General features: G+C 38.0%; 1 protein-coding gene across 1 annotated transcript; it reads right to left on the minus strand.

Annotated features, from left to right (window-relative positions):
• Positions 1 to 2,876: 2,876 nt before the first annotated feature.
• On the minus strand, positions 2,877 to 13,432 carry qdpra (quinoid dihydropteridine reductase a). The gene is made up of 7 exons (XM_008421087.3): positions 13,246 to 13,432; positions 13,048 to 13,140; positions 10,192 to 10,288; positions 9,597 to 9,737; positions 7,612 to 7,720; positions 5,686 to 5,769; positions 2,877 to 3,131 (listed from the first exon to the last, which is right to left on the minus strand). The coding sequence occupies exons 1-7, from the start codon at positions 13,324 to 13,326 to the stop codon at positions 3,029 to 3,031; spliced, it is 708 nt and encodes a 235-aa protein (XP_008419309.1). The 5' UTR covers positions 13,327 to 13,432; the 3' UTR covers positions 2,877 to 3,028.
• Positions 13,433 to 27,332: the final 13,900 nt, after the last annotated feature.

Genomic DNA, 27,332 nt, shown 5'->3' on the forward strand with positions numbered 1-27,332 from the left:
GATAACATATCAAATTTAATAGAAAGATGTTAATGGTAGAGGACCTACACAGCTAGCTGTGACAAAGTAAGAAATGCACAAAAGCTCATGAATGTCTTTACGCACAATACTTTGCTGATTTTTTTAGACAGTTGATATACCAATGAGTAATAATTCAAAATATGTCCAGTTCCTACTCTCTACTGTATTTTTAAGGGTCTTGTTGATCAAATATCTTACTTTATCAATTGTCATATATTATGAATTTGTAAATTTTTATATTTTCAGTCACCAACAGACAAAATATGTAAGTGAAATAAAATGATAACATTTAGAAAGAGCTTTGCTGTATAACCCCTGTAGCACACCAATGCACCTGTAGCACACAGATGATTCACATCTCATACTGTAGGTTACAGCGTACAAAACAATAGCATGTGTGGCGCTGGGTGACAACTTATCTGCCCTCGCTGAAACAGAAACAACATGCTCCGTCTCAGCTGTAATCTTTGATCAGCTAAAACACTTTCTGTGATAAACATTGACGTGATCCCCATGGGCAATCACTCTATAGTGCTGGCATCATGGGAGGTAATGTATGCATAGACGTGTTGAACTAGCCTGGGGCCCCTTACACACACGCACGCACACACACACACACACACACACACACCCACCCACACGCACGCACGCACGCACACACACACACACGCACACACACACACACACACATGTAAATACAAACACACACGATGTACACACAGTGAGATGAATTGCTACGCCACCTAGAATAAATACATATCAGCTACAGTGAGCTGAGGCGCTTTGCACTTTCCTATTAATCCCCAGCATGGTGATTTATTGCAGTGGGCTCGTCAACAGCCATATAGTCCCCTGGAACAGGGGCCAGCCAGGAGAAATAGTGGAGTTTAAGTCTAAAGCCCAGCAGCTGCCTCTCACTCTATTTATATGTTTAACGCTGAGGGAGAAAATATCGGATGGTTAAGCAACAATATTTTGCGCAAAGAGGAATGAGGCTGTCGGATAATCTGTTCCTCATAATCCAAGTTTTTAAATTGATGCCTTCACAGATGTCGCCGCTGTGGAGATTTGCATTTGCTGAGGTGAAAGGCCTGGATGCTTAGCAATCAGTTGTGCACAGCAGAGTGACGCTAAAGGGCCCTTCTGTAAGTTATTTTTATACAACATGTGCATGGCCATGCATATTCAGATCCAAATGGTAACTTTATCCATTTGATTAATATACAGTAAGTACCACTGAAAATCACAGACTGGTCTTTAAGCTGGCAGTTATTTAACAGCACCATCTAGTGGACACTTTCATGAAGAGGAATCCTTTGGTTCTGTGGTGGAAAGTTTGGATCCAAATAACTCAAGATTTTAAAGAGGCTAAATTATCAAATAACTGCAGGTCATGTAGAAGCATGTTTTCCACAAACTCCTTCTTGGTCCAGATGATACGCAGTAGCTCTTGAAGGACATACAGCGTAAGCCACATTTAGTGACACCGTGGGCAAACAGTGTAAAAATACACATAAAAACAAAACAATCCCTACTGCAGTGACATAATCTCTCTGAAATCTAATTTTAAGAAATACCCAGGATGTATTTATTTATTTTTTAACAGTAAAGGTTTATTGGTAACTTTGCTTTCAGTACTTTGTAGAAACTCTTCTCTGACTGATTTAAAGATGGCCATGAGAATATGCCGATTTTGTCAGGTGCTACTCTGTATTAATTTAGCCATATCATTTGGATGATTATCCTTTTGAAAGGTTTGACTTATTTAGGTTTTGGGAGAGACCACAGGATAACTATTTAAAATCTGTTATGTCAAAGAATTCATTAATGCGTCACCTCTGACAGAGTTTTTAGGGATTTTGGAAAAGAAACAGGCCCACAGCATCACACCTCCTCCACCACACTCCACAGTGGACATGAGGGATTTTTCACACATTCATCTGTCAATTCAAGCCCAAACCACATGGAGTGTTTGTTGCTGAATAGATCGATTTTACCTTCATCTGACAAAAAGCAAAGCTGTGCGTCCCAAACAACCGTCTGGCATAGGATCCCATGCTTTAACTTTGTGACCTCAAGATCCTATTATCTTTTACAGATTCATGTGAAAACAGATGCAAGTCATAAAATCTCTTTTGTTCAAAGACATAAAAAAATTCTGAGAAAGAATTTGAAGTTTTTTTTTTCCAGTTTATTGTGAATTTTCACAGTTACAAGACAACACTTAGAAAACTCACAAACGGATCAGAGCACCTTTTCCACCAATGACATAAGGGACACTTTGAATCTCAAAAGCTACATAGAAAATAAGGCCACTCCACTTTTACAGGTATTGTTCATCTGGAAGCAGACGGCGGCTTACGTCGAGTTCGTCTGGCGGACAGGATTTACAGTGAAGAGTGTGAACCCAAGGCTCCACACACATGACGGTGGAAAGACAAGAACACACACATTTAGAAGAGAGTGGGGATTATAGTGAAATTCTCCTGAATTTTCAGCATTTTTAAAACTGATTTGACATCTGCTGCAGTTAAAATCCGAACAGTAAGACTGATGTCCCTCACCCAGCCTCCCCAAATGAGCCTCAAGTATATGACTATGTAATAATGTAATACATCTAATTTAGCACAATTTCACATCACTGCTCCTCTAAATGAAATTGAATACTCTGATTAAGTCTTGATGGTTCATTGGTCAACACTGTCTTTCCATTACTGCAGATTAATACAGTTGGATGGCCTGTTACAGAAGAACAGTAGATGGCGCTGTGAGGCTGTATTTGCAAAGGAAGCCCCCTTCCTTCCCTTCCTCCACATTAAACCCATGAGGCCGTCTACTGTGTGTCATTTTCTCTCCTCATTATGCCCTCACGTCCTCCTCCCTCCTCCTGCTCTTCTGTCTGCAGTTATTGTGCTGCTGCTCCTCATTTCAGCATCCACCCTGTCCTTGTTACTTCTCTCCCTGCGCTACCAACCCCAACACCACCTCCACAGTTCTGCCCTGTCCTCTACTGAGCGGCCACAGCCTGAGTTTCTCCTCCGGAGGTCAGAAGCTGCATCAGGCTTCCTGAAGCGGGTCGGTTCTCCCCTGTGGCCCAGCCAAAGAACATTCTGCAGGAAAATAAAAAAATAAATAAATACAAAACGAGTTTTCTGGAGCAGTCAAGGCGCCAAACAAAACATTAATTTATGATTTGCATGTTTGGTTATTATTAGACATCCTCCTCTCAACATGCAATTTCTGGAAAGTTTGACACAAAAATATCTGAATCTAATTTCGTTGTAGCCAACTTTACCCATGAATTTCTTTTCCATGGTTTGTTCTAAATTGTACATTTTCATCAGGTCTCATATTGTGCTTACATAAGTGAATTTGTACACACATGTATTATTTAGCAATGGAAAAATAAATCTGCCGGTGACCACAATCTGGTCATTTTACACTCGACTGGCCCTGATCGCTGACCAGCCAGTCGGAAAATAAAAATCCAATTTTCCCACATGATCACTGAATTCACCATAAATAAACAACCAGATCACCACAAATGATGACTGAGATGAGTAATGATTGTTCCAGAACAGATGTGCTGCTTAAGGCGCCTTTGCAGTTACAATATACAAATCATTTATCACACAACAGCAAATTTTGGCTGGAAAATGGTGTTGAATAAATAAGTGCTCTCAGGCGTTATCGGTGAAATGTGACCAGAGGCAACAATAGATCAACGCTTTCCTGCGTCATCTCCGGTCATGGAGATTGGTTCTATTTTGGTCCAGGACAGACCATCATCCGTTTCCTCAGAGATTATCAAAGTGAATCTAATCCCATCTAATCTCCCTTTGTTCAACACACATCACCCCTTACACCTCCCCACATCCACAACCAAACATGACATTTAGTCAGAATTGTGTACATTTTATTTCCAATCATAATCTTAATGAAAACGGGAGGAAATCATGTACTCAGACGGTTTATTTCTGCCCTTCCTCTAAACAGTTTAACTCCCTCCACAGCTAACATTCAAGTTTAGCATTCAATCAACAGAGGGATGATGAAATTCATAAGAACATTGCTCTCAATTGCTGTAAACAAACGGAAGAGAATTACATTCTGATTTTAAATGCATCCTCATAAAATTATGTTGTGATGTTCTGCACCAAATATAACAACATTACAGAGCAATTTGATTTGGAGTCATTCAGTGGGATGTATTTATTCTACAAAGTCAAATATGATGGAGCCTCCATTACAAAGGCCTGTATTAATAGATGAGGTGCAATCTGTTATATAACAGAACTGCGGTGTTATGTCATGGGAGAGGATGTTTGTTTACAACTTCTTACAGACATGCTGTGAAAAAGTAGAGCTTTAAAATAAAAAGTACCGTTGTGACGTTGGGAACAAATGGTTAATATATTCATTAACATTGAAAGGATTTTTAGAAAATGCCGTCTTGGTGAATTACTTTAAAATACGGATGTTGTGCTCGTGCATATTCCTGGCGTGGTGATCTGTGTAGATTGATTTTAAAGTTGTTCTGGCATCTGGCAAAAATACGATCGGTTACAATGTTGTCAAAATATTGTTAAAATGGTGCAGGGCATGGCCTGTGGATGCAGCGTAAACGTTCATTGATGAAAATGAGTATACCAGTAAATTTGTGAGAAAAATAAAACCACTTTAGAAATAGAAAAATTACACCTGAAGTCAAACATGCTGGTGATTCAGGACATTCACTACTTGCTATAATAAATGGAATCAGAATGTTTTCCTCTGCCAGAGACATTGTCTCATCACAGTAAGCTCAGTTGGGTTATGCAGATGGAAAATGAAATAATCATTTAAAAAAATAATAATCAAACATTGTTTAATACTAACATTTGTTTGATGATCTGAAACATGCAAAGTTAAAGTAAAGAGAGGAAGTTTGTATGGGAGCTAGTACTTTTTGATGTAACTCAGATCTTTATATGAAACTGTAATTCCCTGCTTGTATGCAGTCATGCTTGTGTGTAGCAGGAATATTTTGAGCCATGTTCAGGTAGCTATTGATCTCAGATCACAGAAAATGTTTGAGATTTAAAGTATCAAAAGCTGAACACAAAATCAAAACAATGTCCCCAAGTCTTAAAGAACCTCTGGGGCTGACGCTGAACAAGCAGGAAGAAATTGAATTTTTGTGCCCACAGCTGCCCTGATGCAACAGAATATGAATCAGACACATGAGGCCATGTTTGAGCTGTCAGCAGCAGAGGCCACAGACATCAAAGCCATGCAAAGGAGCCAAGCTGAACCTGAATAATATCACAGCTTTAAAGATGGAGGCTTTTCTGCAGGTCGAATAAAGTTAGTTTGATCATGCAGGTTATTTTATAATTTCAATGGAAATCAATGGTCATGTTGCTCATTAATACTTCATATTCCAAACTCAGACAAACATCCCAGTGGAGGAGAACGTTTGAAGTCAAGGTGGAAAAGGTGTAAAAAAGGAAGAAAACTCTGGAATTAAAAGCTTTCTTTTTGATGCTTCACCATCCTATAAAATGTTTCATATTTATTTGACACCAAATGAAGCAACTTTGAATCTAATCAACCTTTGCAGAAACATACACGCATAGCAACTGCAAAATAAAAATAAAAACCCAGCCTCTCTCTGGTACCTACTCTGCAATGTATTCCAGCGGCGTCCACGAGCTGTAGTCTGCATCAGGCATGAACTTCCTGTTCATCGGTGTATCCAAGGTAACGCTGCCAAATGAAGCCAGATAACAGTCAGGGTGAGCAGCTGCATCAGAGCAGCAGAGAGGAAACAGCGCTGGCAGCATCTCCACACATAAATATCATACAGTGTTCAGGAGTGTCAGGTTCTCAAGCCCGTCTCCAAGTCAGCGGCGTTGTGTGTGAGCTGTATACATCCACAGGGCATGTCTTAAAGTCAGGTTAGAGGAGAGGTAGTTCAGCTTTCCTAGACATGCTATGGTATCCACTGAACAGGTGCAATTTGACATAAAAATACTACATCTGATTTAATGGATTTTTTTTTTTCTAAAAAAAGAATTTAGCTGTTTTTCCAATCATCTCGTCTGTGAGTTGAATGACGGAGTATTAGGGCCAGACTACAAGAATTTTTGTTTAATTGCAACAAAATGGTCATACTAGCAGAATAAAAGACAATTTTACCAGAAGAACATCTTAAAATAGAGAAAAAAGCTTCTAGTGTTATCAAGATCTGACATGAGCAGCTTAGTCCACGTGGTTTTCTAAACCGACTCAGTGGTTTGCTCAATTTTCCTGCTGCTGAAATTAATTTGATGCTGATCAAATTAATTTCATCTGTTAAAAAATGAAGTATTTTCTTATCTGTAAAAAAAACAATGCAAAATATTCCTCATTTTAAATTTGTTATTTTTTTAAGCATGTTCCATTTCATTCTCCTAATATTACGACTGTGTTCTTGTAATTTTAAATCTCTGTTCTCGTAATAAAAAAATTAAAATAAAAAAAAATCACAGCCTGGCCCTAATATGCAAAGTTCAAATAAATAGAAGTTGTAAAGCGTATTAGTCAAACAAGATGACAAGCCCGGGAGCGCTGACATCACTCCATGGACCTCCAGTGACTGCATTGATGGGGAGAAAAAAAAAATCCAGATTTTTCAAAAACGAAATAATCATAATCTAAAAATCAATTTATTGTCCAGTACTAATATAAATAAGTGAAGTCTTTAAATAGAGACGGTATGAAAGAAACAACAGAGTTTAGCCTTTTTGTTAGCTGCTTCTTTTCGGATCAAACTGGGATTAAAAAGAAGCATCTCACAGAAGGAAGTGACAAACTAACACTTTTGAATGATTCTAGAATATAAAACTCAACAAATGTTGCAACAAATAATAAAAAAGGGAGTTATAGAAGTCATAGCTAATGCTAAACAGATGTGACTAAATGCTGAAGCCTGTGTGGCCTCAGGGTGGGAGAACAAAATACAACCAAAGAGAGAAAGCAGGAACCAGATCCACCCCTGAAAGGTCTGTTCTCACAATGACTAGCTTCAAGTAAATAGTCCTGTTATGATCTGTGCTGCTCATTCATCAATAGCAGATCATCTGTATAATCAGATCCGTGAGCTGATATTAGCATCTGTAATTATCTTTTGTCTCATTTTCACACTTCGACGTCCAACATAGCAAAGCGTAAGTGGCGCAGCTTATTTTCCAGCACACCTACACCGATCTGTCCACACAACAGCTGTGGCCACATAAATAAGAACAGAGCAAAGATGGCTGAGCCGACGCACATAAGTACAGAATCAACCAACCATAAAACCAGATAGTCAGGCAAACAGCTTTAACCAAGACATGGAGATATTAGAAACATCTCATAAAAAATAATATTTAAAATATTCTACTGCACCTACTTAATAGCAGTTCCACTGTAAATATTTAATGATTCAACATCCAGAGATTACTTTCTGTAAATTATATTTTTTAGCATTGACCATCTGTTGTTAGTGTAGATATTATGCAAAAAAAAAAAAAAAAAATCAACCTTTTTGACTTGAAGTATGCCGATCAGTTTTGTTTCAGTACTTACGGTAGGACAGCAACAGCTGCCGCTCCTGCCGGCATGCCACTGTTCTTTGCTGCCAGACTCTGACACAGTTGGTGGATGGCAGCTTTGGCCATGCCGTAGCCCACCATACCTGAAGATTACAGATCAAGCCTTTACAAACTGTTATGAACTTACATTTTCACATGGAACTAGCTACATGATCCAATATGTAGCTATTTGGACAGAGTCTCACTGAAGCAGAGTCTCACACCAGACACAAATGACAATATTGCAAGAAGAACCTTGTGATTCTCTCTGCTGACAAGCTTTATGAAGAGGTTGAATTGTGCTCGTTTTGAATTAGACAGTATTTTAATGAAGAAATAATTATGTGCAAAAGAAAGGCTGCCCAATTGGTGGCATAAAAATCAACCGAGTTCCTCTGTTGGCTGCATAATGTGGCTGTGGGTAGTACAAACACTACATAATGCTCATCTGTTAGGCTAATAAAAAAACATTTTAAACCAAACAAAATTAAATCTGTTAAAGTTGAGCTTTTTGTAAACATTTTCAATCCTCCACATCTGGAGCTCGTCAGTGCCTCTTCTCATAACCTCTAAACAGGAATGTCAAGCATCTGCTACCCCCGTCCACCATCCTGACAGGCTCACAAACCACTGACCAATAGGAACCAGGGGCGGCTGCATTACTTTTCTTTAGAGCTTTTGTTTTCCCCAAAAGAGAAAACTCTAAACCAATTCAAAGAGGTAGAGGTTAGCAGTATCAGCAATGTGGTCGTTTTCCTGCTTTCATCTGCACAGGAAGCAGAGGTTTAGCCTCTGGGTCCAGACATGTGACCTGTGTTCAATACCAGCAGGGGCCCATCCACTTCCTTACAGTGTAATTCATTTAGCCTCTGAAGCTGCCTCACTGTAACCTTGTTTATGTCCAGCAGCAGCTGAAGTTCAGAAACTTTAGTCCTCAATAACCACAAACTATAATTTTATTCCCTTAGATTGCAGCCAAGTTTTACATTCAATTCAAGCATTGGAGCAAAAACGAATCAACAAAATCCAGACAGTGACTCTCAAGGTTTGAAAAGTGTATTTTCTAAAACTCTCTCTTTTGCCTTTTACAGTTTATTCTTAGAGGAAAACTAACCCATAAAGTTAAACTCAGAACATTTAGTCCTCCTTAATGCATCTCTTTTTGGGATCAGCATAAGCAGATGCAAATAATTCAGTGCATTTGATCAAAACAACTTGGAAGAAAATGTGATTATAACCTCAACAAGAACAGTTTTTTGTACATTTTAAAGAAACTTTGAAAAAGCCTTTGTCGGTTTCAGTGTGGCTAACACACTCCATCCATGTGAGCCAAAACTGCTGAGTCATTCTCCTCCTTAAAGCAGCAGCCAATGAACGCTCAGCTCAGTGGGGAGTGCTGAGCTGCAGCTTTGAGCAGCTAATGTTGGATTTGAAGAGGACATAACCACCCAGACCGAAGGCTCACAGGCAGATCAGCTGGACTGATGTCGCACCATGAAGATAAAAACAATCACTGATACACGAGGCAACCGAACCACTAAAGTAAACTGACATGTAATGTTCAGTTTTAATTAAAAATATGTCATATTGAGAAAATATGCAACATGTAATAATATTGGTGGATACTGCTACAACAATATGATTTTCAATAAAAAAAACTATATAATTTAGAATAAATAATGTCTTTCTGCTATGAGTTTAAAGTAAAAACACTTTAGTTAATGAATATTATTTGCAGCTCAACAACATCCTACCCATTTAATTTAGAAAAATGCTTATGTTATGTTAAAAAAGTGTCCAATATAAATATGTATAAATCTGTATTTCACTACATTTCCCTTTAACTGATGATTCCAGGGTTAACCTTTCCTTCTTCTCTGCTTAGTGCTTCAGTTTCCTGGACAAAGCTCGGTTCTTTGATGCGTTGCACAAACAAGCCAGGTCACCGCCTCTTTATGATGAAATAAAAGTGTCTCCCACCTCCAGTGCCCGATTGAGCTGCTTTTGCTCCTGCCAAGGTGAGCAGACCCCCAGATTTCAGATGGCGAGCGGCGAGGTGGCTGGAGATGGTGGACGTCCACACGCTTTGTTTCCACATCAAATCAGAGTTCTTGAAAAAATCTGAAGGACATTAACAGAAAATATTAGACTGCACAAACTTAAAATAGATTTTTTTTTTTTTTTTATTGACGCTCCAAAAATGTAAAAAGCGTAAATTCAAACTTTAACAGGAAGACATTTGGTTGCATAGATACAATATGAATCTGAAGTTTACCGAACGGGCAACACGCAATATGTTCCAATGTTTAATCATCATTCATGTGATAATGTTGGTCGTCTTATCTCACTTCCCAGGGACTTTAATCTTGAATTCTAGTGCTGTAATAAATGCAGGTAATTAAGCAGCTGAATAAAGCTTCAAAGAACTGAGCATCCTCTTATTTGCAATTTACATCTTTTTTCCAGTTAAACTAAAATTCAAAGTGTTTCACAAGACTTTAAGTGCAGCCATTAAAATTGAAGAAAGGTTGGCTGATGATTAATGTTAAAACAAATAAAAGGTTTGAACTCTGACCTTTGGAACTGCAGTTCCCTCCAGCCCATCCGCCTGCCACACACAGGATGGCATCCACTTTGCTTTCCCCCAGCAGCTGGGCCACATCTGCCGTCACCTGCATATAAAAACGCTTTTCATGAGTCCGCCGGGCTCGAACAGCAGCTGAATGGCATTTAAATGCCAGCAATGATTCTGTTCGCTCTGCAGATTGAAGCTTATCGCTTCAGCACAACAACTAAAGCAAAGATCAGAAACAGGATTCACATTAGCCAGCATGATGAAGCTTCACTGAAGTGTTTCAGGATTTCAGAGTGGTGCCGCCAGGTTATTAATAAATTAAAACAAATGCAGGGAACGAAAGGTGGGTATTTACTGTATTGTTCGTCATGAAAAAAAAAATCCTATTATGATGAGGTTTTGGTTTTTATTTTTGTGAAAACCCATCAAGTTCAATTAATGACATCTGAAAACCCAAAAGACTGACTCTGCTGTTAGAATAGTTCTTTTACCATCTTCCCCTCTTTAGGACTTTAGAAACCTGGTGAAATGTAATGTAACAGTGTGCAGTTAAGTGATTTAAGAAAAATAAATGCATCATATTTCTTTATGTGACTGGTGTCCTGAGAACCTTATGTAGAAACGGGTACAGTATGGTTATTTTATTAAGACCTGTACAGTGGACTCCAGGTATTGGGGACCACTACTGCCCACATATTGCTGAAATACACAGATACTTGAAACCCCCCTAAAAATGCTTATAACTACTTACCATTAGTGAAAACAAATATATCTTTATATGCCTTAACGGCACAGTAAAAAAAATGTCTTGGCACGACCACAGAAGCCATTTTCTATGGTCTTCCTTATTCTTGCCACTGACTGGAGTTACAACCAATCAGCTCCAAGAGAAATAAATGGTGTTCCTGGATTGGGAGCTTTGCAAACACCAGCCAATGAGGTATGGAGTAGCACTGTGCTGATATATTTCAGCAGCAGAAGCTGCAATGTTTTTCAAATATTTTAAATATGTTCTATGAAAAAATCTCAGTGAGGAAATTTTATGCAAATAATTTGGAGTTTTATTCCTCAGGAAAATTCTGAAAATAAGTGAATCTGTGACTAATGTACAGTGAACGGGGGGTGTACACTGCATTCGTCACAATGTTGGTATGTTTTGAGCTTTTTGCGGCCCAAGATGACTCTTTCAAAAAGTTGTGGTACAAATTTTTTTAAGATTAATTTTGCCATAAGATGGTCTTACAAAAGATTAAAATGCTACATGTAGTCTTCTCTTTCCTTCTCTTCTTCATAAAGTTAAAATTACCTGAGAAGACCCTGCATCATCGTCCTGCTGCTGGCCTCTGGTCTACTTTCTCCTCCCTGACTCTTTATTCTCTCTACTATGACAAAGATTTCTTTTAAATATGTGGAAAGCAATACTGAGCAATTTCTGCAAGGAAATTAGAGATAATTGGTTTATTCCTGGTATTAACCAACTAGCAAGTGATATAAAACGGGTAACAACATTAGTATTCTTGTTGACAAGCTTAATATGACATACTTACATGGACTAACTAATGAACATTTAACTAATGCTACCTGAATGCAGCAGCATTACTCAACTTGCACGGTTTGTGTAGAAGAACATTTTGCAAAGTTTTTCTCTTTTGGCTCTGGTCAGATACTACTAAACAGTTGTAACAGCTGAGAAAGTGGGGGTGCAGGTGAATCAATCAATCAAATTTTATTTGTATAGCACATTTCAGCAGCAAGGAATTTCAAAGTGCTTTACATGATTAAAATAAAAATAGCATGTGACATTGAATAAACAGTGAGAAAGAGATTTAAAGATAAAAACATTAAAACCCGCAGCCCTTTTAGGACTTCAGTTAAACGTCGTTTAACAGGGCTTAAACCTCAGAGTTTCAGTCAAAACGCTGTTTAACAAGGGTAACTTTAGTTAAACGACGTTTAACTGGGACGTTTTCCGGGGGGCTTTACATCATTAAAACGTAGAAAAGAGATAAAAAGAAATTAAAAACATTAAAGACATAAAAACATGGCATGTGACATTTAAAAAAAAACCCAAAAAACAAAAAAAAAACCTGTTTTAGTTAAAACGCTGTTTAACAAGGGTACTCAAAACCTCAGATATAGCCCTTTTAAAATTCACCTACGTTTCTGTAGCTGACACGAATGCAGGTTTGACTTTCAAGAAATTAAAATGGGGGCTAATGGGGTTCGTCGACATTCAGCTGATCTCCAGTGATTGGTCAAAAAAGAAAGAAATACAGAAAACGTTAAGGAGATTTCTCAGATTTGCACAAACGTTGTGACAATTGGAAGTCCACTCAAAAATTTGCAAACGGTGAATGGATATTTGCATTAATAGTTGTAATCAAAACAGCTGAACATTTCCTACAAGCTCTTCACAATAGTTTGCTGGACTTTTGGCCCATTCCTCCTGATGCATTAGTGCAACTGACTCAGATGGTAAATGAATATGTATTTGTGCATAAAAAAAATAAATCAAAATTGTCTTGGAAAATTCCATGAGATGATGACATGTGGTGACATGGTGCTACATAAATTGATTTGAATTCAACTAGTACGATTCATTCGATAAACTGTTAAAAAAGTATACATTTGGAAAAACATGCTAGTAAGATTTACTAATCGTACTACTTTACAAAAGTCTTCATTTCGTAATGCGACTTGAACGCAACACTTCAACATATTAGCAATGCATAACTAATTGATTACAACATGCACAAACTCATGTGGTCTCATGTGCAACACTTTAGCTTCGGTTCGTAACGTTTTCAGATTCTCGTTAAGACGCAGAGCAGCGAATGACACCTGGCTGAAGCTCACCTGTCCTGCCTGATCGGTGAAAGATTCAGTCAACTTCACGATTATGTTTTCATTCGCCTCCTCATTAGCAGCAATGTCGACACTGGCGACCCACTGCTCCACAAACACAGACGAAATAAAAACAGATATGCACTGTTAGCTTTGGACTCAGTAGAGCCGAACGTTAGCATGCAGCTAGCGTTAGCTACCAGCACTTACCCATCCCTTAGATTTAAAATGCTGAACACACTTTGAGCCCAGAGCGCCTCTCCCTCCGTACACAATAACCCGGTTCGCCATATCTTCTCCCAGTTTAATCAGGCAGAGAGAGGTTGAGCCACTGAGCTGCAGCTGAAATACACACAGCAAGAGGAGGAGGAGGAGGAGGAGGAAGAGGAGGTAGTGCCGAGAAACAAGTTAAAGAGCTGCGTTCAAAGACTTCCGGAAATACAATCAACGACGTAGAACTTTAAAACTTTAAAACAGCTTTGTTCAACCATTTGTGGTATGGGGTTCCCTGTTTATCATGGCGCTTTCATTTTGTTATTTTACCACTTATATTATTGTGTAGACTCAGTAAAATATATTGAATATTGTCAAATATTGACATGTTGAAAAGGTCACACCCACCCCAATGAATTGAATTTGAGAGTAATTTAAAAGACGCCCATTCGGTGTACAAGCAAAATGAAAGATGATTTCAATTCACTTTATTTCAATCAACCTTCTTTTTACATCTGATGATTAAAAAAAATTGATGCTATTTCTCAATGTACAGTGATCAATGTTCATTGATATGTACAGTTTTAATCTTAAAGATTGTACTTCAGGTACATCTCAAAAAATTAAAATATTGTGAAAATCTTCAGTATTTTTTGTAATGTCAGAAAGTGAAACTCAAGCATAGCAGAAAATAATTTTGCAAAGAATGAGATATTTAAAGCATTTATTTCAATGTAATTTTGATCAAATGAAAATCCAAAATTCAGTCCCTTATGTTTTAAATAGAAAAGTTTCTGAATTATCCGTTTCTTTCGATGCTCACAGTACTTGATTGGGCCTCCTTTTGCATGACGTGCATGAATCACAGCATCAGTGTGGTGCAGCATGGTTCTGGTGTAATGGAAGCCCAGATTGCTTTGATAGAACCTGCAGGTCATCTGCACTGTTGGTTCTGGTGTCTCTCATCTTCTCCTTGACAATACTCCAAAAATTGTTGCTAATGAATAATGAATTAACTGAATTTAGTAAATCACTTGCTTTGTGAGCGAATGATTCAGTTACTTTTCCCAAATAACTTCATTGGTTTGGATATTTTTTCCGCTAGTTATGTAAAATTTTATTTAGAAAACTGATTTTTATATTTATTTAGGTTATCTTTATCTGATATTAAGATTTGTTTGATGATTTGAAACATTAAAGTCTGACAAAACTCCAAAAACAGAAGAAACTGAACAAACCTGCAAAGTAGCTGGTACTTTTTTTTACAGCAATACAAGGAAGTAAAAAGCTTAAACGTTAAAGTTTACATATAAGTTTATCAACAAACTTGGATCTGCTCAACAATTGATTCATGTGGATTTAAATAAGTTGGTCAGGCTTTGCTAATTGTTAAACATCATGCATTAGAGAAAGAAGGTTTGTGTAGAAATCAGAGCAGCAGCAACATTCCTGTGCAATTAAAACTAACTATTGTTAGGCTGTTTGCAGGCCTTCCGATCCCTTAGTTTCCATACTGTGAGCACTAGGTGCTGCTATAAGACTGCTTTTGATGATGCATCAGTGCGCTTCATCTGCATGGCCATTATGATGCTGCTCTACTATCTGTGCTGTACCTCAGCAAGTGTGGCATCAACACACTCTGGATGCTCATGAATAATGTAGATAGGCTGGCCTGGGCTTCCTTGTCAAATAGTGAAGCAGCTGATCTGTCACTCTCAATTGGATATGACACACACTTCTGCAGAAGGAATAAATAGGTACTTTGCCCATTTTGACACATACCTAATGAAACAGAGCGTGAAAAAGACAAATACACGCTTGTTCCTGGATTGTAAACAAAAGTATTACCTCATTTCTTCCTTCCTGTCGCCTGATAGTCCAAAGAAATGCATGAAAACACACTTGACTGCACAGGTGCACCTGTGTGCTTAAAAGTGTGAGATGAAGAGGAGTTGCTTGGGCCACTGGAATCGGTGATGCTGACAGAAATTGCCTGTCCTCGAGAGCAGACTGACGTTCCGGGGAACACATGATAATCACGCTCCACCGTCTGGTTACGACCTGGATGAGACATCCTGCAGGTTGCTGACGCTCAGCGCACACAAAACAAGAAGTAATCAGAAGCAGGTTGATCTGACAGAAGGATGTTGTACTTTAGCTTGATGGTGGACACTCAGATGAGTTAAAGGGGTTGCTGGTTACAACACAGGACTAATAAGGGTAGTCACATCTGGGGCACTTCAACCTGGTTACCATAGCTACGCCTTTTTCCAACTACTTTTTTTTTGCAACTACTTGAGGTGTTCAGAAGCAGAGGGCTGTCTTAGTCATACTTTAGCTGTCCACCCTGTCAAATTTGGCAATGTAGTGTATTTTTTTCTACTTCTTTGAGCTTATATTTAACGTTACAATGCCAGGTTCCTCTTACTGTAGCCGCCCACCGGACAGCGCCTTGTTGACTATTAGACACATCTTCCCATCCCCATTGCGTATCCTCTGACCATCTGCTTGTTTTTTTTGTTTTTTCAGAGAATCCCTTGTCTGACTTTTACTCACTGTGGCTGACTTGGTAGTTTTCTGAAAGTTTTGTGGAGCAGAATTAAATAGGCCAGTGCTATTTTATTGAAGGATCTATATTCTTCTGAGAATATATACATTAGATCAAAAAATTTAAGGAACTTCTCATCCATTTTCATCCAGGTTTTATTAAGATATTCTTCTCAGCTGCATATAAACTGTCATGAGGAGGATGAGGGGAAAAAATCATCAGTGCTATTATGTCTTTACAGTACCACACAAAAACTAAACTGAACTGTTTTATGAGTTCTCTGAGCTGATAAGAATAGCTCACCCAATATACAGCACATATGGAGCAGCTGGCAGATGGACGAGCTTTGGAGGTCCTGTGGGGGACAACCACAAGAGAAAACAAATTTAAAGCTCTGAGAATAAAACTATGATACACATGATTCATATCTTTCAAGCCACAACCCAATCAATCCAGCTAATTAAAAAAAGGAGAATTAGTTTACTTCTGTCATGAGAATGCTCTGCTGCACTAGGCTATTGATGGGGGGTTGTTATCGGTTATATGTATTTTACCTATTTTTACACGTTTTTAAAGTGCTAATCCTAGACTTTTGCACATTTGAAAAAACATTAAAGCAAGAATTAAATTAACAGGTTTACCTTTAGCAGAATTAATGTAAGAACCTGCTTGTGGATGAGAACATGTTCCATTGACTGGCACCACACACCTGGTGTGTATCTCCAGGTGTCACTGGGTGAGAGGTGAGGTTTTCCCTGGAGGTCTCCAGTCCATCACAAGACATCAGACACACAGTACAGACACACACTGATGCCTCAGGGGAATTTTAGAAACCAGTTTACCCATATAATCACATTTTTGGACTTGAATCATAAAGCCCAACAATGTATTAGGATTTTGGATTGAATGTAATACAATTCTTTGACATCTGTCTTATTTTGATAACATCTATAATTAAGGTATTTTTATTATTTTAGATATACTATTTCAAAAGTAATTAAGTGAATTTAAAATCTACTCCTTTTATCTTGGAAAAACTTGACTAAAAATCTAGCTGTATCATTTTGCATGTAGGCTGAAACTTTAATCTTCCTCTTCTTATCAAACAACAACACAACCTGTTCAGAGACAATTACTGTGTGAGAACCGAGGGGCTCTCTAGGGCCCCCAGCTGGCCTGGGGCCTCTAAGCAGCTGCTTAATTTACTACTGGTTTAGCATAATAGAAATATTTCAATGCTGTCTAGTATTTATTGTTTAAGATGGGTATATCACCTTTTAAGATACATCAACAATAAAACATTCTGCAGTGCTGTGGTAAAAGGAATATACTGCTTTATATTCCTCTCGACTTGAATATACACTTTTCTAAATTCTCTCTGACGGGGATCCAATCAAGGGAGAGGAGCAAGTCTTTTTTTTTTCAAAGTAAGGGTAAATGTATGTTCTTATCTCCTTTACTCCTGACTGGCTGGCTGGAGGTTGTTTCCTTAAAATTTACAGCTCTAATATCACAGTGTCACTTACTCCCTGATACCAGGCAGAATAAGTTATGAGCAAACACTGCCGCCTCTTTTTGACATCAGCTACCTATGGGAGAGTGATGCTATACATCAACATTCATAATACTTGCTCTTTGCTGGAACAGCTCACATCTTTGGATAACATCAGAACATCAGGAGCGAAAAAGCAAGTTGTTCAAACCCCCAAATCACAGCGCTTTTAAGTGCGTTATTTAGCAATTTGTATTTTAACCCTTTCGTGCATGAATTATGATCCTTTGTGTCAGGATTTTTTCCAAATTTGTTTGATTTTCTTAAGGCATAAAAAGGTAGGAAAAAAAATTGTAAAAATTTTTTTTTTGATTTTTTTAGTTGATCAATTGTAATTTTCTCCAAATACAAAGTTGTTATTAGAAAAATACATGAGTGGTATTGTTCTTTAGGGGTTATCTAATGTCACAATACTTTTTGTACCTGCAAGAGTCGTCTACAGTAGGAGGGACCGGGTCGGCTGGCATGCTTTTTTGTCTGTTGGCCATAATGGATTTAACAAAAAAATATTTCTTGCATTTGCGCCTGATGGCCAGTATTTGATAGTATATTTTATGATGCATATGATTTAGATTTTAAATCAAAAATAATTTTAAGATCCCTTTTCATAAAAAGTAGACCACTTTGCTTTATTGAAATATAGCATATTTAGTATAGTATTGAACAGATGAAAAGGAATGTCTTAAGAAATACATTTTCCAGTTTGAAGTAAAAATACTGTAAAAAAAAAAAAGGACAACACTGTCCACAGCAGTTACTCTGCAGTTAAAGTTGTGTTTACTGAGAAAATTTCAACATTGTAAGAACAGCTACAATCCCTAAGTCCTTATGTGTGCCCTTGGAAAATGCTCTTGGAAATGCTTTAGAGGAATTCACCAAGCTATGCAGTCTTCTCCATATTTTTGCAACTATTTTGCTTCATTTCAGCAATGGATTCAGTGCAGATTACATTAAATACACACTGGAGGGTCCCACCCATTAGGTCCAGCAGATGAAAGCATTTTATATGTATTTTTGCACCAGCCATAGACAAAAAGGGATCAAAGACCTGGTGAAAAAGATTTTAATTGAAACTGTCAGAACATCTGACTGCCGGAACCTTTTTGTGCTATTTGATCCAGGAGATGGCAAAAAACAATGCTGCATCCCTATGACTAAATTATTTAGAGTAAAAAAGCATTGAATGAAATACAAAATTTAATCTAGGGCCAGAAAAAAGTCTCTTTGTGTTGCTCCTACTCCACACAAACAAATTCAATGCCCCTTCTCTTAGAAAGTGGTTTAGGGCTAAGCATCAGGAGAAATGGCCTAAACGGCCTAAATCTATTTTTTCCAATATATAAATTTGGAAAGATGAAATTTATAATAAACTTAGAAATTTCCCAGATTATATTTCATCAAATCAAAAGAGAAAAAACAGCAATTTGATGCTTTCATGTGAATTTAACTGCTCCCAATACATTGACATAATGTGTTTGGCTTTTTTTGTATTTGACCTTTGACATTTCAGTGCCATTCAATGCCAACTCGAAGTTTCACACCATGAATTTTACAATAAGGATCTCTTGTAAAAAAAAAAAAAAAAAAAAAAACTGGTGCTGGTATCCCATCAGCTTCTTGGTAAGATTTTTTTAAACGTCATGATTTCTCTCATCATGCTTATTTTTAGCCTCCATCAGCAAAAATGCACTTCTGAGCAATTTAAATCTTTATCATCTCAGTTTTGATAACATTGGTCAGTTATGTCTTTGTGTAAAAGTTTAAAAAATATATTTTTTAATGATTTACAAAAATCACCTTGTCATATTTCCATATTCAAGCACCTGAGCCCTGCTACCTGTAAAGATATTCTCTGCATATTGGGATAAAATGCTGAAGTGGAAAATTTATGCTGTGCAGAAATTCTGCAGCTGTGCATAAAGTCATAACTCATGCATTTTCATGCATATATTACTCGCTTTATCTACGGCAGGTACTTGGGTGTTACAAGAAAAAAATATCAGATAAGAACCTCATCATAAGATATGTCAGCATAAGATTTATTTGAGCGAAACAAAAACAATCCTGAAAGTAAAAAAAAAAAGAATTTGGTACACAATTTAAGACACAATTCACAATAATGTTCTTAATCCATAGGAATAAATGCTTTTAGGTTATAGGAATCTTTATTGTAACCAGAAAGTATGATGATACACACTTGCTTATTTAGACGTAGAGATGAAACTTTGTTGACAGTCCATAAATTACCAAAATTAAAACAAAACAAGTCCACCAATTACCGTATTTTCCGCACTATAAGGCACACCTTCAATGAATGGCCTATTTTAAAACTTTTTCATATATAAGGTGCATCGCATTATAAGGCGCATAGACTAGACCAGTGGTTCTTAACCTGGGTTCGATCGAACCTCTGGGGTTCGATGAGTCGGTCTCAGGGGTTCGGCGGAGCCTCTGCCGCGGAGATAAAGACACACTTGCGTAAAGTCGTGATGACACGCCACTTAATGCAGAGGATCACGTTACATTGCTTAGCTAATCAGAGGATCACGTTACATTGCTTAGCCAATCAGAGGATCACGTTACATTGCTTAGCCAATCAGGGCTGCGGAGGAGCCCTGATTGAAGGAGCTCCACTCTCAGCATGGATTTGAACTTGTGTCTTTAATTACGTCAGCAAAGCTCACAGTTTTTACCAAATTCTGTAGCTTTCGGTGAACTTCTAAATCTGCTCCTTAGTCGCATCTTTTCAGGCCTGCTACTGCCTCTAGTGGCGTGGGGGTGGTAACACAACTAATATAATTACATTACTAAATCAGAATACCGCAAAGTCTTTATTATTTATTATTGATTTTTCATTCTCTTAATTATGTAGAGCTAATTATATAATCTAAACAAGACCTTAAAGTGGTTCCAGTTTCTCTCGATGGCCAACCTGTTGAAACTGTGGCATATTTTAAATACCTTGGGTCGTTCCTGGACAGTCAGCTCAACTTTGCTGAAAACACTGACTATATTTTGACGAACTGTTCTCAGAGTCTCTACCTTTTAAGAAGACTTAGTGATCTTGGGGTGACCCAACTGGACTCTAGTTGGGTCCAGTTTTGGGGGAACTGGACCCAACTGTATTTGGGGGAAAAAAAAATCATATTTTATTTATCATTACAGAAGGGTTCAGTGAACGTGCATATGAAACTGGTGGGTTCGGTACCTCAAAGAAGGTTAAGAACCACTGGACTAGAGGCTACAGTTAGGGTTGCCACCCGTCCCGTACAAATGTGGATGTGTAATAATAAAGAAGTGGTCCCCGATTATTTTATATTGTAGGCTGCCCCAGTCATTGTTTCACTCACGGTGTTGGTGTTGCGATATTGTGCCCAACTGCTTTCTGGGTAACAGACCAACTGACACTCTGCCGCCACAGTCTCTGTCTCTCTGCTATACAAACTATGAAAAAAGTCCAATGTAATTAGCTTAATTGAAGCAACATGTTTTAATATTTTCTATTAGATGATTTGAGGGTCTAGAATAAAATGTCTGTTTTTCTTATGAGAAAGTGTTTTCATCAATCTTTTATTTATCATGGTATTTTTCTTAATCCGCAAAGTCCTGTTGCATTATGGAATGGTGTTCATGCAGGCCAGAAGACTTTACTTTTTCTGCTGTCCAGTATGTTTGGATGAAAGTTGTGTTTTATTGGTGTAGCTACTTATTATTCATATAAGTAACTCATAATTATATGAGTAAATTGGGATTCTAGTCAGGGCTGCACAGTGGTGCAGTTGGTAGAGCTGTTGCCTTGCAGCAAGAAGGTTCTTGGTTCAATTCCTGGCCCCGGTCTTTCTGCATGGAGTTTGCATGTTCTCCCTGTGCATGCATGGGTTTTCTCTGGGTACTCCGGTTTCCTCCCACAGTCCAAAAACATGACTGTCAGGTTAACTGGTCAGTCTAAATTGCCCCTGGGTGTGAGTGTGTGTGTGCATGGTTGTGTGTCCTGTGTTGCCCTGTGACAGACTGGCGACCTGTCCAGGGTGACCCCGCCTCTCGCCCGGAACGATAGCTGGAGAGGCACCAGCAACCCTCCCAACCCCACTGAGGGACAAGGGTGAAAGAAAATGGATGGATGGGATTCTAGTCTTTTGAACGACTCTGTTGCCATAGTTAATAAAGTAACACAACAAAATCTTTGAAATATAGTTTCTCGTGAGATGTTGGAAGGTGGAAGCAAATAGTATGACCTCTGTGTACTCAAGGCAGAAGAAAAGGACATTAGTGAATGTCTTTATACCATTAAAATGAGTCTTTACAGCAGCATTTAAAGATTAACATATAATCTGCTGCTCCTTTAAAGCACAATTTGTTGTCTCAATGAATGGGAAATATTAATTATTTTAACAATAAGCTACCTTTCTAGCTTCTCTGCCCTTGAATCTTTGATACAGATAAATGCTGTTGGTTGTTTGGGTGTCTGGTTGTGTCTGCGATCACCATCCAGTCAAAGTGTTTGGACTGATTCCCTGAATCTTGACAGAGGAAATAGTTGAATCGTTCTCCCAAGGGCTCTCTCTTTCTCTCTCATGGAGTTTGATGTTTTCCAGGCAGAAATCCTCTGCAGCTTTTTCATTCAAACCCAAGCTGTGTCAAGCACCACTTTGTTGCCATTTGAAATCCCTGCATCACTGTGACAGTCTCTTAACAGGCACTCGGACAGTTTTGGGATGGTGTGAATTTGTTGATTGCAGTGCTTTGTGTCTAGTAAATCTGTTGGATAACTGAGGGACTTATAGTGGTTTTCTAATGGGCACTAATCAAAGAAGGGGGCAGCAGTAGTGAAAAGAGACAGATTATAGGATCCTAATGGTTGGATGACCTTCTGATTGAACTTCAGGTCAGAACCATATTTAGTTACATCCAAATAATGAAATAAATGCACTGATGCAAAGACTTAAAATTTGATACCAAATGAAAACAGAAGGAAAAGAAAACTGACCTCAGGAAATCGACAGACATCGACCTGTTGTGCGTTTCCATGTATATGGAGTTTTAAAAAACACGTACAGTTTCACAACAGCAAAACTGTGGCATTTTCAGCCAAAGTTATTATACTGTGAGAATCCCATTCAGGTCCATTGGGGTAACTTGAGACCCTTCAAGTTTTTTTATTAAACAATTAAGATTTTTATCTTAAATAATCTGTGTATATGAGAGCATTATTTTTGTAAGAATAAAAATTCCTCTGTGTAACAGGCATAAAAAAAATCAACATTATTTTGGTTTCTAAATTTGCTGAAACTGAACATTGAGTGTTAATCCTCCATTTCCTTCAGCCAGTCGACACTAGATGGCCCCATGAGTCTTTCATAAAAAACAATCCAATCATATGGTGCTTTGCTGACTTTGTGCATATACTTTACTCTGACAAGAATAAATACATATTTTTCTTTTGACAGCATATCATTCTGATGCAAAAGAGCAGATTACAGATATTTATTTAAAAAACAACTGTGAACATTGTGCTAATGTAAAGTCAACTGATAAAAAAAAAACATGTTAATGCGAGACTTCTGTGTAAAGCAGACCCAGTACGAGTTCAGAAAACAAAACCTGTGCATTGTGGCCCAGTTGATGTAAACAGAGAGGATTAGATATGAAGCTTGAGGGGTGTAATGGCTCAGATCTCATAGCACTTCTCTCTAAAGTGGATTATGAAGCTGATATTGGTGTCAGGAGTTTACTTGAGGGCAGGAGATGGTAGAAATAGAAGGTATCGGGTAATCTGAAGGTAGACAGAGGATGAAGCATCGGCAACTGGTGCAGGATAAAAGTACATCTAGCCTGGAGAAAGACTTAAGATCAGCGCAGAGAAGCAATAAAGTGATAGTGTGATATAATAGCGACTGTTGGGAGCTGGAGAAGAGGTTTTCACATGAGGGTGAAGCTGTGATTAGAGGAAGATTGGAGTTAAAATCCCAGGGAATCCCTTGCTTGTGCAGGTCCTTATTGAAGTCTTAGTTTCTCAGGTGTGGGAAACAATCAAAATGGAGCTGAGGAAGGAAGACGCAGGAGAGGGAATAGTGCATCTGTTCTGGGATAAATGATGGAAAAGGGCCTGGTGGTAGAATAGCAGGCGGCTCTACCCTCTAGTTTAACTGAAATGACTAATGTAGCTAAACATTAGTCTCCTCACCTTTATGTTTTTTTATTTTTATTTTGTAAGTAAAGCATTTAATTGTTGTAACAAATACTTTCTGTTTGCTAGATAAACTATTTTATTTTCATTTACAAAACTTTGCTATGGTTGATTTTTCTTTAATATTTAAAGTAATTACACAAGTTTCTGCTTAGATAAATTTGCATAAAATGTGTTACTGGTGATTTTTAAGCTCTCAGGGGGTGATGGGATGAAAACAATCAACACAGAAGGAATTTAAAAGGGTGGTGATAATGGATCTTTTTCTTTTGGCACAATTCATTGATGCAAAGGAGAGTTACGAACATAATTTAATCAGAACCCATTTAGTGATACACAGCAGGGAAAATATATATTAAAACACATTTTTGCTTCAGTAAATATATTTGTAATGGCCCTATGGCATGAAATTCAAACCAGGTGTTTGCAACAACAAAAGTAATTTGCACATACAAAGAAATCCAAACAAATTACTGAATTATATTTGGTTATGGCTAATAGGGAGGAATGACTCGGAGAATAAAAAATGAACACCTCAAGAAAAGGGGAAGAGAAAAGGCATAGAAAGTTAGACCTACGGTAAATGGTAGCCTGTAAAAAGGTTTTGTATTACCGAGAAGTATGCATGTCATGATGGGTGAAAGCAAAGAGCACTCTAAATACCTCTGAAACACAAAAGGAACTGTGAACAGACGTATTTCTAGACTTCTGCATGGTTCAGTGTGCAACAGGATTTCTGACAAATGAGGTAAAAGAAAATTCAGAAGAATTGTCCAGCAGCCAAGAACCGATTGCAGTAAAATCCAGAAAGATGTTGGATTAGCAAAGACAGAGAAGTTTGGAGGTGGGACAATTTTCCACCATATTCTTGCCGACTTCATACAAAGGAAGTAAGAACAAGTACAGACGTGTACCAAGACATACTTGGTGATACAACTTAAAAGAAATTTGACTTTGCATCATAGACGTATCTGATGCCTTGAAATTGGCCTCTGTCTCTTTAAGAGCCTCCAGACAATGCTCCTCCATGATGCAGCCAATCATAGGAGCTTTGTAGTCTGTATGATAAGCTCAGCAGATGTGCAGTTCCACCCAGTGTTTGCTAATTTCTGCTGTTGCTAATCTGGGGACTGAAGCTCCAAGGTGGAGCTTTTGGGAAATAGGCGGAGCATTGAATGAGGAAGCGTTAGAGCACCATCGAATGGCAGCCATGGGAGATTTAAAGATTTCTTAAACATTCATTCATGAGTCAAAACAACACTTCATGTTGGAAAAACATGTTATCTTAAAAAGCTCAAGAAATGTCATCTTTGAATAACCACACCCTTTTTAATCAAATTAAAAATCTACAAAAAGAACTGAAGCTGAGTGCTTAGAGGAGAATAAATGAATTTAAATCACTTCTGAATCCATGAGTCTATTTTCTGCATACAGGAAACTTCTTGGCCCATTGCAAAGCTTTTTTCTAGTAGCCGCTTAATAAGCCTAAATAATAATTAATTCTATGCCATTCCAATTTATTACATTTAACTTCAGTTATAGAGTTATGTTGATTTATTTCATTGTGTGCTTTACTGGCATCTTATCTGGCATCTGCTTTAATATATTCCATTTCTGTGGCTTCCACAGAAATATAATTACTGAGAAAAATATTTATGTTTCAATTTATTCTCTTGACAATTTTAATGTATGGACTTTTAAATTTAATATACAAGATTCTAGCTTTCAGTGATAAAACACAAAGAACATGTGAGCTGCAGCAAGCCCCAAAGAAATTAATTGTGATGCAAGTTTTGTCGTGGGCAGTATACAAATGGAGCTTATCAGACAAAGGATTCTGACTGATAAAGCAAGATTTTATGTTCATTTCTTGGTTTGTTACAGAGTCAGGAACAATAACAAAGATAACACCAGCTAGAGATTGATGTATGACATCTACAGGAAAAAAATCACAACAGCTTTGATGACTGAGGTGTGCTTTACATCGCGGTCTGGCTTTGAGGTTGCTGCATTAATGTCTGTCAGATATCCTCATGACTCCAGGTGCAGGGAAAAAGTATTATCTACAGGAAACAGAGGCATGGATAGAGCTAAGGTGACAAACATTACACATGTTTACTCCGTTTTCTTCAAGGTTATTTGCAGCAATGGCATGAATAATTTGAATAAGCTCTGATGGACCTATTTACTCTACCTGAGCAGAAAACAAAACAAAAAAACAAAAAAACCCACAAAAACAACAGACTGAGAAAGCAAACAACCAGCTGGCAAAGGCGGTGGAAGAATTATCAGCTGAAAAGGCAGGTACACTGATCACCTCTGGGTGTCCTGTGGCGTCTGGCAACGCGCCTTTGGGTCCTCAGGGTTGCCAGGTGGGGCCTCCGTCAGTCTGGTGTGCTCTGCTGCATCCTGCAGATGCATGATCAGTTTGGGATCTTGGGACTTTTGAGTCAACGCCTTGGGCTTTGTTGTTGTGCAGCGTGAGCTGACTTTGGCCAGCTTTTGTGGTGTGGGCTGCAAACCTGATGCTGCTGCAGGAGGCTGGCTGATGCTATTTGGAGCTCTCCTTGATCTTTAACAAGGTAGAGTGTGTTAGGCAAACATCCACATGACTGCCAGCTGGACAGTGCATTGTAATGAGAGGATCAGCTTCACCTGTCAATGGTCTTGATGTGTGTGCACGGCTGATTCGTGTATTTCTCTCTGCAGCTGAAGGACAAAGGGGGAAAAAAAAACAGACCAAAATAAAGTTAGATTGTAAAAATTCTTTATTTTTGGCAGATCTGACTGGCTGTTCTTCAGCTTCAGTCCAGATTGTCTGTGTTAGACAGATTCTAACTTCTGGAGATACGCTGAAGTGGCAGCTGGGTGGAGAACACAGAAGGGAGGAGATGAGCGGAAAAATAGACCGAGAGTGCATTGGTGCCTCGCTTACAGCACAGTGAGTTTCAAAGACATGTTGACATTTTATTAATGTTATCTGTTTGTGCAAGGACATCAAAACAACATGCATAGATTAACCCGCCTCCTCACCCAAAACCATCAAAGGCTTAATATGGGTTTATTGTACAAAGTATGTTATATGTTGCACGCTAAACTAAACATGAATGACATGATTGGATGAATTGCAAATTAATTGATTTTTTTTTTAAAGTACTGCTATTTTTTTTTTCTTGGGGAAATAACTGGAAAGAAATTGAAAAGCTTCTGTTTGTGAAATCAAACACATTTTCAATACTTAAAAAAAATATATCATTACCTTACTTTTGCATTCTACAGTCTTTTTTGCAAGCTTAGAAATGGGCTATAGCGATCAGAGCTTAGTCACACACTGACATGTCACTGCACCAGATATCAGCCACATTCATCGGAATAATGATGCACCATCACAAACATGAATATTACATGTTGCAAATGTGAAAAACATTTCAGATTGCAGCTCATGTTAATTAACAGTCTACATGTTATTCAGTCTCTAACAAAGCAGTCTCAAATGTGAGAAAGAGAAGAAAGGATTTTCTAGTAGCAATCTCCGGGTTCTAACAGATGAAACCTCAAAGCAACCGCAGAACTGGAGGGGAAATGTCATAAATAAGTAGATGTTTTTAATGCACTTGTCTATTAGGATGCTTAGAAAATCAGCCTTTGCTGAAGTGATCAAAGAGCCAAAGAAAAATGTTCTGTTTATTGTTTTAGTCATCAGATAATGAGAAGCTTTTCTCAAATTAAAAACGTCTGACAGGAGGAATGAGGTCAGGATGGCATTTCTAAATTACAGAGTGAAGCTGCAGATTTTA

The sequence above is a fragment of the Poecilia reticulata genome, chromosome 10 (genome assembly GCF_904066995.2).
Source record: "Poecilia reticulata chromosome 10, P_reticulata-male-v2, whole genome shotgun sequence".
Taxonomy (NCBI): Eukaryota; Metazoa; Chordata; class Actinopteri; order Cyprinodontiformes; family Poeciliidae; genus Poecilia; species Poecilia reticulata.